Source organism: Scheffersomyces coipomensis (assembly GCF_036884675.1).
Source record: "Scheffersomyces coipomensis strain NRRL Y-17651 chromosome Unknown DFJ63scaffold_4, whole genome shotgun sequence".
Classification (NCBI taxonomy): Eukaryota; Fungi; Ascomycota; class Pichiomycetes; order Serinales; family Debaryomycetaceae; genus Scheffersomyces; species Scheffersomyces coipomensis.
This window is the reverse complement of record NW_027042895.1, coordinates 193,108-213,182: the sequence shown is the minus strand read 5'-3', so window position 1 is coordinate 213,182 and position 20,075 is coordinate 193,108. Positions and strand designations below refer to the sequence as shown.

Here is a 20,075-nt window from a genome sequence, read left to right as displayed (position 1 = left end):
AAATAGTGCGACATTATTAATTAAAGGTGCTCCCATAGTTAAGAGAAAGGAGTGCACATAATGGTTGAGTAAAATTTTCTCAGTGAGAGGAACCAGTTCAGTTCAGTTCAGTTCTGTCTCTAAGGAATGAAAAAAAGTAAAAAAAGTTTATATTAATTATTTGAAGTTATAATATACTATACAATATACAATTATATATCATCAATAATGTCTACTAACGGTATGTACAACTAGAGAACTAGTAGGAATAGATGTTGTTATCATCAGGATGGATGTGGATAGTTTAAACTAGAGAAGTTACGAATCAATCAATCCATCCATCAATGTTCATCAAATCAAAGAAGTATCAAATTATTCAATCGTATAAAATGTTTCCTCCAATCTGTATCGAATCAACCATGAATAGAATAGAATGAAGTAATGTATTAATGAAAGAGTTCAAAAGTCAATCATCATTTTAAGTGATTATACCTCCCATTCAAATAATGTAGAATATCAATCAATATCAAGAAATATTATAAGAGAATAATCAATGAGTCCATCCTAGTAAACTCCTTCAACAACCAATGATTCAGATTACCATTAAGTTAATGAATTAGAAATAATCATATCCATTAATGGATATTCCACACTTGATAAATCACTAAATCATTCAAACTCATTAAAAGTCATTTTATTGAAAAATGTAGAAAAAATCCATCCCAACTCATCAATACTATCAAACCCATCAATCACATCCCACCATCTAATGATAATAACATACCATCAACAAATCATCTCCCCATTATAACAATTATACTAACTCATAATCTTATAGAAGTTTTTGGTGTTGCCCGTATCTTTGCTTCATTTAACGATACTTTCGTTCATGTCACTGATTTATCAGGTAAAGAAACTATTGCCAGAGTCACTGGTGGTATGAAAGTTAAAGCTGATAGAGATGAATCATCTCCATACGCTGCTATGTTAGCTGCCCAAGATGTTGCTCAAAAATGTAAAGAAGTTGGTATTACCGCTGTCCACATTAAATTAAGAGCTACTGGTGGTACTAAAACTAAAACCCCAGGTCCAGGTGGTCAATCTGCTTTAAGAGCTTTAGCCAGATCTGGTTTAAGAATTGGTAGAATTGAAGATGTTACTCCAGTTCCATCTGATTCCACCAGAAGAAAGGGTGGTAGAAGAGGTAGAAGATTATAAGAATGCTATTTGGATATTTATTATTATCAATATATTATTGTCATCATCATTCATAATTCATATATATAACAAGCACAAAATCCATCATCATTCTTGTATAATTCATACCAAGTCTTTTCCACATTATATCACAACTGAAATTTCTGATTTCAAACAACCTTCCCAACAACAACAACAACTTCTTTCATATTTTATGTATTCTTTTTATATATGTTTGCCTATATGTAAAGGGGGGAAATGTACATTTATAAAGTAATTTAACCATTATTTATCCATTTGTAGAGTTAGTAGTATCAATATTCATTGTAGTATATGATGAAGATTTGAAAATTTTGTTGTGTTTATATACACGCCATTTTTTAACTGCTAAAATATTTACAGTCAAGTTACGTATATATATATTATATATTTGAAGGTATATCTTATATGATGAAATGAAGAGGCTCATACGATATGGTTTACAATATCGTTATGTTCCCACAAGGCAGAGTGAAATCTGTCTATCCTCCATTCGGTTGAATTCAACTACATCTGCATCGTTGAATGATAATGGTTCAACTATAAATGACTTAGTTTATGGAATATTCAAAACAGATTATAATAAAACCAAACCAATAACGTTCAAGAAAGGGTATCCTACATCCAAGTCACCATACGATATCATAAGTCGATCATCGTCATCATTGAAAAAAGGTGGGTCGGAAAGTTTGGGCAATTCGTTTCTTGTTTATTTCCAATCATATCAATTAATCTTTGATCCTAAGGGATTTGAAAAGGATATAGTTACCACTGTTAATGAGTTGATCAATGGGTTAAGTCGGGATTTACAAATTGAACCGGAGAAAGTTAATCAATACGTATCTGATTTGATCACGAATGATTCTAAGGACGATATAAATCGTATTTTCCAAAAATATCATCATCAAGATAAACCCCAATTAAACACTATAGTTAATGCACTTGGGGCAACTTTACCGATTGTCAAAGGTCGGGAGATTAATTTCTCATACATTTACACAGATAAAGAGAATCAGCCGACAGTAACAAACTATGAATTACCAAAGATTATCAAAGAACTTAAATTCAATCCATTGTTATTATTCAATGATGTGGTACTAAAGAGATATGACAAGAAATTAATCAAGAATGATGAATCTGTATTGAAGAAATGGAATTTATTATACAACTTTGGATTAACGTCAATTGAATTCCATGCTAATCTAATCCCAAACTCCATCAATTTAAAAGATGACAGTAGTGACAAGATTATAAAGATGATATTACAAGATTCATCCATTCATAGAGTTATCATCTTTCCAAAGTCAAGAAAAATGATCGAAGATTTGATTATTACCAATAAAGAGTTTAGAAAACAATTGTTTTATCAATATATCGGGGTCAAAACTTTGATTGATGGATTTCCTATTGCTTGGTTTACGAATTTATCTTCCATTAACCAAGTTACAAATGAAGATAGTAATGACATGTTTGAAGATTGGATAAATGTTGCACCAGCTTACATTAAATCGAAAGCAACCATCCTACAAAACAGCCTTGATAATGAAACCGTTGATCCTACATTATTACGAACGGTTACTTCGATCGATCATACATTTGATCGATTCATCTATAAATCAATTCAACAATTTGAAATACCATTACCCATTATAAAACCGGTTGAATTAAGAACAGCCCTTGAAAAAAATTTACCTTTCAAATCACCATCTCTCGGGGATACCAATTTAACACGATTTAAACTTCTTAATAATGCCATCATAAGACCAAATACTCATAATACTCATCAATGGGTCAGTCTGAATAATATCAAACGAGTCATAGTCTTACAAGATAAAGTCGGTGATGAAAGTTATCGAACCTTGGTAAAGTATTATTTAAGTAATGAAGAAGGATTAAGTGAAGAGATTATGGAAAGTTTATCAAAGATTTTAACTTCATTATCATTTAAATTATTCTTGATTGAATTTAATGAATTTTATAATAATCAAAGTTTAAGAGGGGCATCATATAAGTTCTTGTTTGATAAGTATTTACAATATCGCTTTATGAATAATTTCCATTCTAATCAATTCAATCAATATTTCGCAACGTTATCGATTGAACAACAACAAATGTGGATCAAACTGATGGTAGAGTTCTTTATAAAGGTGGTGAAAGCTCTTAATTATGATCAAACCTTGCAATTCTTACAAGAATGTAAGAATGTTTTAAATAAGAAACAATCAGTTTTAGTGGACATTTCCAAACAAAGAATCATTGAACGGGCTTGTAATAGTAATGTTTTATCTCAATTTATTGATAATTATGAATTAAGAAATTATGAAGATCAAACTGAAAATGGATTAAAGTCAGGTAAACATTATTTGAATTATAGTATTATGAGATTCAATTTAAAATCAGGATTAATTTCATTCATATCATCAACTGAAGAAATTCAAGATATTTTCAATAGTCTTTATCCAAATCATGAACATTTTAATTACATTGGATATAAAGTACAAACTCAATCTCGATTTGAAAGTGAAATTCATAAAGCAATTCGATTATTATACGATTTAAATCCTACTAGATTATTTGATCCAACTATAAAACTCGATAATATCAACTATGATCTAAACACCTTACCTACATTCACTAATTCGTTGACGGTAGAGATGAAGAATCAATTTTTAGATGAATTCATGTTACCTTATTTAAGTGATTTTTATGATGTGAATAAATTAATGGTGGTGAATTATACCATTTCGAGAACATTCTTTCAACAAATTGGAGTGCTTGAAGATGGTCCAAGTCGAAATATGAATCGATATCCTGATTTAATTAGTATGATTTCTAGTATTGGATTTGAATATTATCAATATTTGATATATAAATCATTTAAGAAATTTGAATCCCACATTCCCAATCTGAAGGACGTATACCCTCGAGTGTTTACCATCTTGAATGACAAGAAATTTAAATTAATCGTCACCAATGGTTCAACAAACTCGTTGTCTTTATTCAAACTGAACAATCATAATGTTATCTATAAACAATTATATCAACAATATTGTCAGAATGATTATTATAAATTACGATTCCATAATGCCCAATTCGATCAATACTTAGGGTCGATCGTGATTACTGAACCATTCATGATTGATAAATGGTTTCAAGACACCGTTGAGCCATTATTAATTGAATTATCGCAATCGGATTCATCCCACCAATCCCGAATCCTCGATCAAATCGAAATTGAAATTAAATCGTATGATTTAAATTCAACATAAGCCATACATGTACATAGTGTTTTATAAATAGTCGGGCTTAGAATGCATCATTAGTATTATAGTACAGCATCAGGAGTGATTTTGTAGCGGTAGTTACTCTGTAAGGTTCAAGTTATTATTGCAAAATAATAAGGCGACGTACTTTTTATACCCAAATGCGGATACATTATCCCTTGGGTTTGTGGTATTATTTTTTATCGGACATATTTTTTTTAATTTCGCAATCATTTCCAAATAGAGTATAAAAAAACATTATACTGATAAGATAATGATTTGATCGATTGTTGATAAAGTATATAAATGGATTAATTTATTCAACTATAAATCATTTTTTAATTCATACATGATCAGCAACTAAACAGGACCTGAACAGAATAGAACTGTCATTATAGAGATACTTACATCATGGTTGATCCAGCTTTAATTCTCTTATTATTAGGAGTATCTATCTCATTATACTTATCTAAGACTCATATAATAAGTTTTTATGATAAATTTCAAAAATCAGGGTTTCAAGGATTGAAATCATCATCATCCACTCCATCAACCTCCACCACAAAGGGTAAGCTGGCTTATGCTAATGGTAGTGTTGCCGATGAAGATGGAAATATCATGCCAAGACCTACACCATTAATGATTACTCCTGATCAAGTTTCAAATTATGATGATAGACCTTGGAGACCATTTAGATGGCCATATCATCAAACCATGTCGATTTTCAAATTGGATATTAATCATTGGTTAGATATGGATAAATATTATATTCATTATATTGAAGAAAAGAAACGTATTTGGTTGAAATATGGTAAGGAGAATATTGATTGGTTACCTGAAGGTTATGATGCCAGTTTTGAATTAATGGATGTGGTAAGTAATCATTTGATTGAAAGATACCCATTATTATTCACGGTTTTAAAAGATGGGGGTGCTTATGATGATGATTATTCTAAAGCTGGTACTGGTAAAATCATTAAGAATGAATTAACTCAAGAAATTTTAGATATGACATTACCATTGAAACAACATCCATTATTATATGTTACTAAGTTAGCTAAGGAAGATTTTTATTTAGTTAAGAAGAAGCCTGATGGATTACATTATTTGGTGGCTGCTGCTGTACCATTTCCAGGAGGATCATTTGGGATTAATCATAAGATTGGTCGTAATTTAGATGTTATTCATGAAGATGTACCATATTATAAGGAGAAATTACAAAAATCGATGGAAAGATGGTTTGCTAGGATGAGACCTTGTGATCCTGTTGAAAGAGCTAGTTGGTATATTTCTTGGGATCATAAATTAAAAGTTAATAATGTTTATCAATTACCTAAATTCAATCCCAATGTTGAAGCTAATATGAAATCGACTGATCCTAAAGAGTTTAATGTGAGAGTTGAAAGACAAACTTTAAGAAGATTACCTAAATCTCAAGCTATTATCTTTACTAATCATCCAATTTTCTATTCGATTGAAGAAATGAAAGATGAACCATTGATTCCATCATTAATTAAAAAGATTATTTATGAAGGTCCCCAAGATATTATTAAATATAAGAATTTTGAATCATTTAGAGATCATATTCTGGATTATCTTGATGGATTAATTAAAAGACAAATTGATTTAGGTCTTATTAAAGAAGATACACCATTAAAGACATTACCAACATATCCATTTGCGCATTGGGTTAAAGCTGATTTTGATTATATTAATGGAGGGTTCAATAATCCTAGTGCATCATATGATAAGAAAGCTAATTATGTAGACAAGTATAAGACTGAATTAGTTGCTGAAAATGATTAGTGTATATATATATAAGTCTTTTATAGCGTTTAAAATAACATATTTGTTTGTTATAATTTAAACTATTTAAATATTTTATCCATTGTAACCAGAGTGAAGAGAAGAGAATAGTGAGCCACATTTAAGGATAGAATTTTAAACTACTGTAGAGTTACAGTATGTGTAGTTTTAATATTATAGGTTTAAAGAAGAATAATGATGAAACAGAGTCTAGACCAACAAAATAGAATAGAGTTATGAGATGAAAATGGAATGGAATGGAATAGACTAAATTAGAACAAAGTAAACGAAGTACCGAGAATAAATAATAGTAAATAATAGTAAATAATATTGAAAATCAATTTGACGCTTAACGGGCTCAAAATAGAGGAGATTTATGGAGTGCAGGAAAGTGCAAGTGTACTGTACTGTACTGTACTGATGAGGACACTTGTCACTTTAAACCCTTATACTGTTGTTAGTTAGTTAAGTTGAATTGCTGGTTGGGAAGGGTAAGGGATTATAACTTAATTGGGAAGATGCGGTAAAAAAAAAGAAGAAGAAGAATTTATTTATTTTTTAAGGGAGTCAGACCCACAGAGATAATTAATGAAAAGAACAATGAATTCTTTTGGGGGATGAAAGATACACAGACAGATTAGATAGATAGACGTTAGATAATAATACTATTACAGTGTATGGGTTTGATTGTTCAATATAGGAATGAATAGATATAAGCCTGCTCTATCACATAATCCCAATCTGATACTACTAATGACAAAGATTCTTTGATGATATTATTCCAAGTTACCCCAGACTGTAACTATAAGTAGATTTTATTCATCCACTAAAAGTTTAAAAGCTTCGCCTGAGAGATTTCGTAAATTTAAAATTTGGGTGTGTTGTGTATGTGTGAGTGTGAGTGAGTGTAATTATTATTATTATTTAGTGACAGACTGTGGTGAGCTCGTGGAGGAGGGGTGAGGTGATTAAAAGAAATAGAATAATTTAGGCAGGAGGGGCAGAACTGAATAGGGAGTTACGGAGAAATTCTGACACTCACAACCACAAACAGAAACTGAACTTTTACTGTAGACCGTTTTATTGTATTACGTTTAATTTGAATAGGGTTGCTATGAACCCATTAGTACTACATTGTTATATAAAACAATTAATTATACCATACTACACCATATTATAGTTGCTACATAATCACATCCATTGATAATCATTAAGGATTGAATAGATAACTCAAATTAAACTTAAGTCTTTAAAGTTAACCACCCACCTTAAACCTCATAATTAACTTAATAATAATAATATTTTATGTGCGTGTTCTATAAATTATTATAAATTTATTTATTTATTTATTTACTTCTTTCTATCACCAATAAATAACTCAACTGTCTGTCTTTTACTCACTTGTTGCCTTCAATCCATTCCATTCATCTTATCACTCCACTTATCATTATCAATCACTAAGTCAACTTATCGCGCAACAACAACAACAACAACAACAACACAAAACGCAACCCATTAAAACTCCCTTTTTCAATCCCATCTATTTATCATCCTATTAACCAATACCCCCACCCTATTTGACACCTTGTCAAATATAATTAATCTAATCCGTTCCATCATATCATCACCAGCACTTCTACTCTTATGACTTCAACTACTACTACAAACCCAAAACATAATCATACAAACCATACTCCCACCATTCACCATAGCCACCTCCATAATCATCACATACCATCTTCAACCTTATCAAATGGTAATACTACCACTACCACTACTACTAATGTCAACAATAATAGCGGGTACTTGAAAGCTCTAATACCTCCCTTATCCATTCGTACCATTATCGCTTGTTTAGCTTGGTACCTGGTTTCCTCATTAACTTCTCAATTAACAAAATTAATCTTAACAAGATGTACATATCCTTTATTCTTAGCTCAATCTCAATCATTAATTTGTACTTGTTTAGCCTTACTATTCATCCTAATCATCAAACAATTCCCTCAAATATCAACCATCTTCCCTCAAGGTTCTATTCCTCATGATTTATCAAAACCAATCTTTAATTTATCAGTGTTTTTAAAAGTTTTACCATTAGGTTTATTTCAATTTGTGGGAAGATATTTCTCCCTTAATGCAACTTCATTGATTTCTTTAGCCACAGTTTCATCTATAAAAGCTTTATCTCCATTATTAATCGTAGCAGGATATAGAATCATTTATAATGTTAAATTCCCCATTATAACTTATTTATCATTAACTCCTTTATTAATTGGAGTATTATTAATGATATTATCTGATTCAATTAAAAATCCCAATTCAAATTCAAATCTTTTAACTAATGAAAAAAATGAATTAAATTCAATTCAAATTAAAGGTTTAATCTTTTGTCTTATAAGTACTATAATCTTTGCTGGTCAAAATATTTATGGTAAACAATTAATGACATGGGATAATACTTCAAGAATCGTTAATCCTGCTTCTTTGGTATTGAATACTGAAACTACAAGACCAAATTCTCCCATTTATAAAAATGGTAACATGTCTCCTCCTGGTGAAATAAAATTACCCATTGGTAATAATAATAATAATCATGAAAATGGTAATTCATTCTTAAATGGAGCTAATAATATCTTATCGAAATTTGTAAGACAACGAAATTATACAAATTCACTTGCAACTTTACCTTATTCAACCTCCGATTTGAAATTAGATGAAAAATTCGAATATAGTAATAATTCAGTCAGTGTCACACCACCTAAATCAACTCATGATTTAAGTCAAACTTATAATCATACTGTACGACAAAGTAATACCAGTGTGTATAATCCATTTGCATTCATTATTGAAAAGTTCGAATTAGATAAAGTCACCAAACCAGATCAAATCACCATTATTTTATATTGTTCAATCATTGGATTTATCTTCTCCTTCACTGGATTTGTATGGGAAGAATTAAATCCGTTACTTAATGAATTTAATAAATCAATTACTGAAGTTACATCTATCGCTGCTACAAATCAATATAATTTCTTATCGATTTTAAGTTTAATCGTATTGGATTCATTATCATTTTTCATTCAAACTTTATTATCCTTCCATTTATTAGGTTCAATCCCTGCTTTATCATATTCAATTGCTTCTATGATGAAAAGAATAGTTATTATTACAGTTAGTATCGTAATGGCTATAGGTGCCACCACAGCAATCCCAATCCCACCACTTTCTTCTACAAATCCGGAAGATCCTCAACAAGATCAATCCCAATCACCATTACCACCTCCTCCTTCAACTCCTTCTGCAACCCATACTGGTACTGATATAAATTTTAGTAATGTTACCAATGAACAATTCCTTGGATTGTTGCTCATTGGAATTGGATTATATTCTTATGATAGATGGGGTTCACGAGGTTTAAAAGGTAGTGCTCGAACTTAACTTTGCTTATTATATCTTTCTCTTGACTTGTCTTCTCTTCTCTTCTCTGCTTTTATACATAGGATACCTTTTTTATACATAAAATATCCTTTTTATACACTGTAATACTAATATAATAATAATAATATCTTTGCTTTTACGAAAATGTTTGGAGGCTAGAATGCACAACTGTAATCAAGCCATTGGACTAATCATACCTTAACAACCGATTAAAGTCATCAGATATAATTTGATCCGACTCCACTTAGAACGAACAATAAAGTTCATTTTCAGTCACGCCCGTATTTTCCATGACTACCTAGAGATTCATTTCCCTAACTAGTATACTCTCGTATGTGTTGTAGAGAGCACCAATCGTAGAGTTTAAGAATTGTTGCCCTACAATAATACACATACTTGGTACAATAGAGATTTTAAAAGAAGTAAATCAAACACTTGCTAAAGTGTTTTATAAGGGGAAAATTTTTTTTAAATATCGATTTCGATCGTGGTGTTGGTTATGTGCAGGTGGTGGTGTGGGTGGCCGGGTAAATTGAGTTTTGCAAGCGATTCAAAATATGACGGTCAAAAACATTTGAACTGTGGGTATAGACGATTCTGGGAAGGCAAACAGGTATAACTAGGATCAATCATGAGATTAAGTATATATATAACTGTATTGATTGTTCAATTGATATCGTTCGTTCATGGATTAGGGTTTTCAGGAAAGTTTAAAGATATTCCTGATGAAATTGATGAATTATTCAAAACTCGTAATGCTAAAGTATTAAATGGGGATAATTATCAATCTAAATTCAATGTACAACTATATCCTTTGAATACTGATAAGTTCGATAGTTTATCAAGTCCTGTGTATCGTGATTATAGTTTTGAATTTAATGGGTTGAAAGTTGGAGAATATGAATTGGTGGTTTCTTCTTATGATTTCTTTTTTGAAAGTGATAGATTTAGAATTATAATTGATGATTATGAAGAAATTGTGGCTATAAAAGATAGTTTAACTTCATCAAGTTTAAATAGAACTTCAGGGGTAGTGATTTCTCCTTCTAACCCTTTAGAAATTCAATTCAGACAAATCAAACAATTTTATGAATATTCAGGTGGTACTATATCAGAAATGCTTCTTAGTAGTCCATTAGGTTTCATCTTTAAAAATCAAACTTATACTATGCTTTTCATTGTAGCCATTGGTTTAATGATTGCTCCAACTGCATTACAATATATAAGTCCTGAATTGCATGAACAATATAATCCATCAACTCTTGCTGCTGAACAAGCAACAAAATTACAACAAGCTGAAAAAATTAGAAGAATTCAACAACAGCAACAGCAACAACAACAAACTATAAAAACTCAACCTGTCCCTAATAAAGCTGACCCTCTGAATAGTGATGTTCGAAAAAGACGATAAATATTTTTTGTATTAACTATATACATATATATCTATCATAAAATTAAATTTTAGCATTTATTTTCGTCCCTACAATGTAATATCTACTAGCAGTCCAGCAAAATAATCCAGTAAGAGCAATAACACCACAGAATAATGCAAACATATCATATTGATGTTTAGTACCTTTCCCAATGATTGCAGCTCCTAATGGAACACCAAATAAATTACCAGTACTAACTATAGCATAAAGTAATCCATATCGTTGACCAAACATATGAACAGGAGTGATGGCTCCTAAACATACTGGAGTTAAACTGAAAATCGATGCACTGAAGAATCCACAAATCACCGCAAACGCATATAACACACCTACATGACCTCCAAATGGTAACCATAATACTAATTGTGATACTGCCATCCCAAATAACATGATTATCATTACATTAAAATGACCCAATTTATCTGATAATATTCCTGGTAATATCCGACCTAATACTCCTGATGAATTGAAAATGGTTAATAATATATAGGATGTAGATTCAGAAACTCCCTGAGCAATGGCGTATGTGGTGTAATAGGTTAAGATTGACATTAATGAAACTTCAGTACAGAATACTCCTGCTATACAATAAGCATATTTCAAATCTTTCAAAGCTGAAAAATCCATGAAATTCTTAGTAGATGCTAAGATTTTGGAATATTTATTAGCATACACATTGTCATCATCTTCATCATCGGCTGTAACATGGTTTCGATGATATATTCTTTCCTTTGATAATAAAATAGAGCTTATTAAACAAATTAAACAGAAAAATCCAAAAATACGGATAGCCCATGGAAAACCAACTTTAGGATAAAGTGATCTTAACATAAGTGGGATAACCACTCCACCAATAGAACCACCTAATGTGGCCAACGCCGTAGCTTTACCTCTTTTCTTTAAGAACCAATGACTAATCACTCCTACCAATGGATTAATACATAATGCATTACCAGTCCCCACACAAAATGAAAATGAAAGTATGAACTGCCAAACTGTTTTACAATCGGCTGTAGCCATTAATCCTCCAAAGATTAAGATCGTTCCTCCTATCAATGGTATTAATGTCCCTTTTCTATCGAATAATGGTCCTACTAATATCCCTACTGCAAAACATACAAACAGATAAATAGAAAATATCCATGATACAGTTGATGTGTTAATACCTGAAAGTTGATGGGTCGCGATGTAAGCTTGGATGGCACCCACCGAGTTTAAAGTCCCAAAACAAGCAGTCAAGCCTAAAAAGGACCCTAATACTACACTATAAGCCTTCCAACCTCCTTCTGGGAAGTCATGATTTTGGTTCCGATTTGGATCTAGGTCTTGAGCATTAGCCTCGTCTATTTCAGCTGATGTTATGGGTGCGGTATTTGATTCTATAATGTCGATATCATATGTTCTTTCAACCCTGTCTTGTAATTGAATAGCAGTTTTGCTCATTCTAGTAGTTTTATTAGTGAGATGAAGTAATTATAATTACAATTGGTGATTAACAATGAACAGCAAAAATTTCAATCGTATTTTTTTTATATTTACAAAATATGGCGCTTTTTGAAAATTATTTCGCAATTTTCCCTATTTGGTATACCCCACAAAATTAACGAGAGAATGCCTTACAACAAGAATTATATTTATATATAATACAAATCTATATTCATTAATGCTCGTAAACTATTATAAACCATATACTTTCCCGGTAGAATCGCCAAGAATAAGCTTTAATTGACCTCTACTTAATCTGTCTTCGCTGTCGGTTTCTGAAAACTTGAATAATTCAATGGCAGTAATATCACCCGCAAGTTGTTTTTCTAATTCCAATGAATCTAAATTAATTAAACCCCATCCTTCATCGGCATATGGGGTTAGTTCATAAATATGAATACTTTTACTAACCGCAATGGCAAATATTTCATTTGACCAATGCGTATGTTTGTTCAGAATCAGATGCTTACCTGTATCAACCATTGGATCATTTATACTACCAAAATTAAACGCTGTTATCTGTTTGCCATTCAATTGGAATTTCTCTGTTAAAATGAGATCTCCGTTAATGGTATAAATATTCAAGATGTTTTCTGTCTCGGTGATATTTAAAATAGCAATATTACCTGTATCATTTGATATAGAAATTATAGTTTTAATAGCATCTTTAACTGTAGAAATGATTTTTCTTACGAATTTAAATCTAGCTAAATCCCATACTATAACAACTCCATCGTTATCAAGACTGATACCCATTTTATAACTTTTACTGAACTTCAAGGATATGATAGAACTGGTATGACCTCTTAAAATAGTTTGAAATTGAAGCGACGTGGTTGGTTTAACTTCACATTTCCAAACATTTATAATACCATCTTCTGAACCTGTTAAAAATAACTTATGTCCAATTTGTAATATGCTAGTAATATTACATCTATGAATATTCAAAAACGTTGTATCATTAATTATCAACGATCCACTGTTAAACTTCAAATTATTTGCTTTTCTGATAAGAAGATCATCTTCAGATGTGATACAAGAAGCTCTACCAACCCATTTCTTCACATTCTTAGGACTTAATTCTAATTTTTCAATTGGTAACTTCAACTTAGATTCAAACAACAATCTAGGATGTTCTTCATTTTCTACTAAATTAAGATAATAATTAGGTAAATTTAAAACTTCCTTAGTTGGATGGGGTCTTTGAAAGATTCGTTTTGGAGTTTGACCAAAATTGTTAATCATTCCAATAACTGCTCTTTTTTCAACCTCGTCATTAATATTATCTAAATTGATAGCTCCGTTGTAGGAAAGATGATGGAATACATTAAGAGCTTTAACAGCTTCTGGTCCACTTTGTTTATATCCAAAGACTAAATCAATCCATAAATGTAAGTTAGCAGATACATATGAACTCTCAAGAGCTTCTCTGTTTTTGGCAATGAAAATCTTTGGATCACCTTTGGCCCAAGGCGGAAGAGTAACATGATTTGGAGAACCTCCATTTTGTAAAGTTCCAAATTCAAAATTATTGGAATTCACCAAGAATTCAGGTAAGAAAAAGAACTCTGGAGTTAACTCTCTCACGTCAGTTGTATTATCTCTTGAAGCAGACATCCATGCTTTCTCGATGGAGTTAAATAATCTATCAGCATGATCAAACTTACCACCTTGTAATAATAAATAGGATTGAACATATGGTTTTAGTCTAATCAAAAATGAAGTAACAATCATTGCAGAAGAATAATGAGTTCCGTAATGGAATGCAGGATTCTCATTGTCATTAAAGCTATCTAATGCTTCAAACCGCTCTTCAAATTCTTTTGCTCTTGCTTCTGTTTGACCTCCCATTGGTTTTGATAAGTCACGGAATGTCTTCTGATTAGATAAATCTAACACGTCACTTGTGTAATCTGCAATGACCCATGGAAATACTGGATACTGAGTCAAATCATTAAAAGTTCTACCAGCTAAAGTATTGATAATCATCAAGTAATAGAAATTTGACATCTCCCCCATTCTCCATTTTCTAGTGGCTGCCAAAAAAGCTGTCGATTGAGGTGATAATCCATTCTGAGAAAAAGCCGATACAAATCTTGATGACAAGAATGACGTTGAACTGTTTAATAATGAATTGCTGGAATTTGATGAAGATGCTTGTAAAGCTTGGGTCAAATCGGAATCTAACCCTTTGTTGGATGCAAACAGATGGAGCTTATTATATATTATATCCCTTTCTCTGTTAGATAAACAGGTTATCAAAATGCTTGCACCATCAGTGAAAAACATTTCCACTGCTATATCTCTTAATAAAAATTGTCTCTTTGATATACAACTCAAAGTACTTAAACTCCAATTTTTGTTTCTGTGAGATTTAGAATCACTTTTCAATATTGCACTTGATTGTGAATTGACTAGCTGAAGTATTGGATCACGTAATTGTGGAGGAGCATCCTGAACATCGATAACATTCCCATCTTGACTGTGAAAATAGTTTTCAATCAAATACAAATGATTACTTCCTAATATCATAAGACTCTCTATTGGAACTAATCCATTAACTTGACTAACATTCCAAAGCGCAACAATTTCATCACCCATGTATAAACTTCTTATAACTTTTCTATTTTTATCCTCGTACGCTATTTGTGCGTCGGATTCATCAATGCCATTCTCGGAACCTTCCTCAATTATCTCAAAAGAATCGTCGGGTTGGTCCATCAAGATTGCAGATCCTGATGATAAACTCAACGTATCAATACCACTTGCTGCAATTGCATAGTCATAATTTTGTAAATCAACAAAATGATCTGGTTTAATAGTATCTAAAGCTTTAAGTGGAACATTTATGTTATACGAAAGTTTGTCTGAATCAGGAACTTGATCACTAAGAATCATTCTTCTTCTCATTCTATCATTGTTTTCAATATAATCTAACAAGTAATCCTTACCTTGCCAGTGATCTTCGATTAATCTAGAAATCTCTACTTTTAATAATTGGTAACTAGAAATAAAGAATTGAACATTTTCCAGATGATCTTGCACTGATCTGTTGTATTTCACCAATTCCCCATTTATGATCAGGGCTTTCAATTGATCACAATCTTTTTCAAAACTCTTGATGTAAATACTATTCATTTGGCCTAATTTTCCTCCTGTGTTCAACATAAGCTTTATTATTTCAGACACATTCACGAATTCAATATGTTTATATTTTACTCTGAGAGTGTTGTAATTTTGGTTTATACTTCTTGTAAATGGAGCATATTTTTGTAGCCTTGAAGAAGTTTCCGTATCATTCTTTGATACTAAATTTGTGAAAAATTCATTCAATAACTTTTGATCCGCATCAATCAAAGACACAATCTTTGAAATTCTCTCTTGGTTGATCAAAAAGCAAGCACGTAAGAAACTGAAAGCAATCTCAATGATAGATGATTGTGCGTCAGCATCTGATTTCAAAAACATTCCAAGGACTAATATAATCAATTGACTAATCTTTTTCTCGTCCAACACTTCATTGTCAAAAAGCGTTACCTGTCTATAAAGGAACAACTTTAAGGTTTCATTAAGGTTGCTTATTCCATTAGAATTAGCAGGATCTTCGACATCGCCCAATTTAAGGACCTTTAATAGGATGACATCTCCCAACTGTACCTTTAAGTTTCCAACACCCTTGTGGTGATCTTTTGCAACCTCTATAATGGATAACATACAGGTGATATATTTATCAAGATCATCTTGTTTGACAAAATGATGCTGTTGTAAGAATTGAACTTGGTAATAGTGTAATAGAACTATTACTGAATCAATAAATTGCTTCTCATTAAAAATGAATTTTGAATTATCGACAAATTGATTAACATGTTCAAAAATTCCAGGAAATATAATATCAAGTGTCATTTTTCTTGTCAAGTCGCTGAGCTTATCCAAAATTTCTGTGACATTTGATTCGGATAAGTTACTAATGAAAAAACTAGTAATTACAGACACTAATTTCTCGTAAGTCGATTTAAAACTAGCTCGGGTAGTTTCGTTGTTTGTCCACCTCAATGATAACTGTAAATATCCCAACAACTCAGTCACACCTTCCAAATAATACTTGGTCATGAAAAACTTCTTCAAAGCAGTTACCTTTTCAAAACCTAAACTTACAGCGTCTATGTATGAATTTATTAAGTGAAGAACATTTAAAGACAATGTTAAGTTTTCCTCCACTTTGTTCTTCGTTGGAGATGCAGGATTACTTCCTAGTAACTGCCCTGATCTCAAACTGTATACATACATAGAATTCAAAACTAAATTGTTAAGTAGAAGCAAGAACTCTGGTACAGCTATTTGATTAATAAGTGGCAAATTGCTTGAAAGGATGGAACTTAAGTCTCTATTAACTGCATCTTTGGATTTCAAAGTTGAAGTATTTTCCTCTATACCAACACTTGATAAGAAAATACACGACAATACTTCGTCATCTTCCCACCAATGCTTTAAGAAATGTGTAAGGATGTCCAATCCATGGTTCACTTGGAAGAATTTACCGATTATTCCTGGACCCAAGATTTTCAATAACTTGGATAATAATCTGAATCCACATATAGCTACTTCTTTGGATGATTGGAATTGAAATAAAAGTAAGATCCAATGTATGGTGATGGATCTGGAGAATTTTCTAAGTGTTTTAATTGAAGAATTCAGATCACATAGGAAATCAGTGAGGGTTTGTAATACCAATATACCATATTCAGTAGAGGCATCCGTGTTGTAAAGGGCGTAGTTGATATACAATGCCAACGATTTTATAGTATCTACAGATGGATCTGATATTATTATACTTCTTAAAGTTAAAGATAATTGTTCTTTGAGCTGTTTCGAAGCAACGGATGAGACCATGGATGAACTTTTAAGGAATTGAATTACCTTTTTAAGAAGTTTCATTTTATGCAACTCCAACTTGTTGAACTCGCTATATTTTGAGCCTTGGATCAAAATTTGAATATGATATAATAGATATTCAAAAGAATCGCTTCCATAAAATAAGTCAAAATTGAGCACTAAGAATCTGTATCCGAGGGGATTGATAATAAGAGACTCGTATGGACTGATGAAATCATAACCAGCATGAGACAAAACCATATTTAACAAATTCACTCCACTGCACCCTGTTAATGTGTCAAGTTTGTTATCCAAAAACTCTTCGTATAAAGTGAAAGTAAGACTCTTGTTATATTTTTCTGCATAATTCGTTAACAAAATTGAAAGTATTCCATAACCATTAATATTTTCAAATTCTTTACTTAATCTCCAATTATTATTTAAGATTATGAATAAAACATTTAACGCTTTATAAAGTAATGTATCTCTTAATTTTGCATCTGAAACTTCAATAGAGGTCTCCACAACTTTTAGTAATAAACTGGCACCACCTATGGTGTAGAGCGCACCATGGACAGAAGGTGAATTATGATAAATAAACGAAGAAAGCGAGGCACTTGTCGGCACAGATAGTTTTTGAAACTTTTGTTGTTGTTCGAAAGTCTGAAATAAATCACTTGTATCAAATAGTATATTTTCTTGTCTCAATTTGGAAAGTGATTTAACAATCAAATTACGATCGAAAATTCCTAATTTGTCTGTTTGCAAATTATTCTTGATATAGGACGATAAGTTACTTCGGAAGTTATTAGAGTTGTTGGAGTCTCTGTTTTGATAATCATAGTTTCTTCCATTGTGATTATTCGATTTACTTCCACTCTGGCTTCCAAACAAATTGGTATGTTGAGGTCTATTTGATTCTTTTCTTTGATTTCTTAGCTCACTTTGTTTGATACCCACATTTACCAAACCTCTATAACTGAGATGGTTTAGTAAATTCAAAAGATTGTCAGTGTTAAACTCCTTGAAGTCCCATTCATAGGACAATCCAAGATTGAATAACAAATTTATCCATTCGTATGAGAGACTTGTATTTAGAATTGATAGATTCTTAATAAATAATTCATCTGAACTGTCAGTTACCTCAGAAGCTTCACTTCCGATGTAGAGCTTATTCCATGACGAGATTACTCTGTGGATATCAGGGCAAGGAATTGACTCACTATATTCTCCATCTATGAACAAGCTGATATTCGCATAGTTATCGTAAGTTAAAGCAAATTGAATGTAGCCTTGGTTATTTGCATAAGCTATATTTGCTGTATCATCAGAATCAGAATTATCGTTATTTTTAAGGATATGATTAAATGTCAATTGCTCTGTCGTTCCATTTTGATGATTTTTAATCTCAACCATAAATTGATTATAATTTATTAACTGAACACTTAATGAAGTTGAAGAAGGAACTTCGGATCCACCGTTGGAGTTTGTCAAGGTGAAAAGTGTAACTGGTTCATCGCAAGTGGTATTTTGATGATTAATTTTGAACCATGAATGTATCGTAAAATTTCTTTTAATTTCATCATTTACAAAAGGAAAACTGGTGATTTTATTAAATAAAATGAATTGGAAATGAGCTGGATAGTTGGTATATATCTTTTCTAATAAGTCTAGTAAGACTAATTTTAGTATTGGACTTGAGTTTGTGTACAATGGAGAAATTAAACTTTTAAATAAGGGAATGTCACATCCTAATTCCAAGAAAGTGATAATCAATCTGGAATACTGATTTGTTATAGAGGGTCGATTAATTGATATCATATGTTCTTCATCTGGATTTGTCTTGGTCGAAAGATGGTGAAGGAAGCTTTCAATTAGCAACTGGTGAAACCCTAATTTATGTAATCTTATTTTCAAATTGTAAATCATTGAAAAGACACATAAAAGCAATTCAAGAACTATGATTTGGAAATCATGATAAGTCTCTTCATCCAATTCATTTAATTTGTTAATCAAAGTAGTAAAACTCTCCACATCTAAATTAATGCCTTTATCATATTCATCAATGGAGAGGATTAACTTCTCCACACTATTTGATAACGAGCCATAATCTTGGAAGCAATCAATCAACTCAATCTGCCAATCGTTTAAGGTCTTCCTATCGATAGAGAAGGTAGGAAATACTTCATCACAAAGATAGTTGATAATCGCTGTATCAAGATTTGTAGCTTGGTCTTTATCGGATTGTAAGGAAGTCATGATAGGAGATAGACAAACAATTTCAATCTCAGCACAAACAAACAAACAAACAATTCTACTCCAATACCCCGATTCTTTTCCTATTGATTTATTCTATCGATGGTAAGGCTGCTTCTGTTATGATTTGATCGTGTTCTTGAAATTGACTGTAGTGCTAATCACTCCTTACAGTATTTTGATAGCCAGCACAAATTTCTTTTTTTTTGACATCTGGGGTCCGCTCGTTACGCATAGCGATAAAGTCTGACTACAATAACTTACATATAATTATTACGTCAGGTTTCATAAATTTTTGCTATAAATG

At 31.4% G+C, this 20,075-nt stretch overlaps 7 protein-coding genes across 7 annotated transcripts; 5 read left to right on the top strand and 2 right to left on the bottom strand. All coding sequences in view use genetic code 12, as the record gives it.

Annotated features, from left to right (window-relative positions):
* The first annotated feature begins 128 nt into the window (after positions 1-128).
* Positions 129-1,469, top strand: RPS14B (40S ribosomal protein uS11). The gene is made up of 2 exons (XM_064907008.1): positions 129-220; positions 818-1,469. Exons 1-2 carry the CDS (start codon positions 208-210, stop codon positions 1,195-1,197), a joined length of 393 nt encoding a protein of 130 aa, XP_064761456.1. The 5' UTR covers positions 129-207; the 3' UTR covers positions 1,198-1,469.
* Positions 1,470-1,631: 162 nt separating this feature from the next.
* DFJ63DRAFT_335451 (uncharacterized protein) lies at positions 1,632-4,484 on the top strand (the record flags this gene model as incomplete). The annotated part of the gene is made up of 1 exon (XM_064908213.1): positions 1,632-4,484. The coding sequence occupies one exon, from the start codon at positions 1,632-1,634 to the stop codon at positions 4,482-4,484; it is 2,853 nt and encodes a 950-aa protein (XP_064761455.1).
* Positions 4,485-4,889: 405 nt separating this feature from the next.
* DFJ63DRAFT_286955 (uncharacterized protein) lies at positions 4,890-6,284 on the top strand (the record flags this gene model as incomplete). Its single annotated transcript, XM_064905022.1, has 1 exon — positions 4,890-6,284. One exon carries the CDS (start codon positions 4,890-4,892, stop codon positions 6,282-6,284), a length of 1,395 nt encoding a protein of 464 aa, XP_064761454.1.
* A 1,644-nt stretch (positions 6,285-7,928) lies between these two features.
* On the top strand, positions 7,929-9,722 carry DFJ63DRAFT_335449 (member of triose phosphate translocator family; the record flags this gene model as incomplete). Its single annotated transcript, XM_064908212.1, has 1 exon — positions 7,929-9,722. One exon carries the CDS (start codon positions 7,929-7,931, stop codon positions 9,720-9,722), a length of 1,794 nt encoding a protein of 597 aa, XP_064761453.1.
* Positions 9,723-10,038: 316 nt separating this feature from the next.
* Positions 10,039-11,155, top strand: DFJ63DRAFT_143434 (uncharacterized protein). The gene has a single exon (XM_064903474.1). It carries the CDS (start codon positions 10,354-10,356, stop codon positions 11,131-11,133), a length of 780 nt encoding a protein of 259 aa, XP_064761452.1. The 5' UTR covers positions 10,039-10,353; the 3' UTR covers positions 11,134-11,155.
* Positions 11,155-12,912, bottom strand: DFJ63DRAFT_143378 (uncharacterized protein). The gene has a single exon (XM_064903473.1). It carries the CDS (start codon positions 12,596-12,598, stop codon positions 11,177-11,179), a length of 1,422 nt encoding a protein of 473 aa, XP_064761451.1. The 5' UTR covers positions 12,599-12,912; the 3' UTR covers positions 11,155-11,176.
* Positions 12,716-20,028, bottom strand: BPH1 (Bph1p). The gene has a single exon (XM_064903475.1). The coding sequence runs from the start codon at positions 19,769-19,771 to the stop codon at positions 12,833-12,835; it is 6,939 nt and encodes a 2,312-aa protein (XP_064761450.1). The 5' UTR covers positions 19,772-20,028; the 3' UTR covers positions 12,716-12,832.
* Positions 20,029-20,075: the final 47 nt, after the last annotated feature.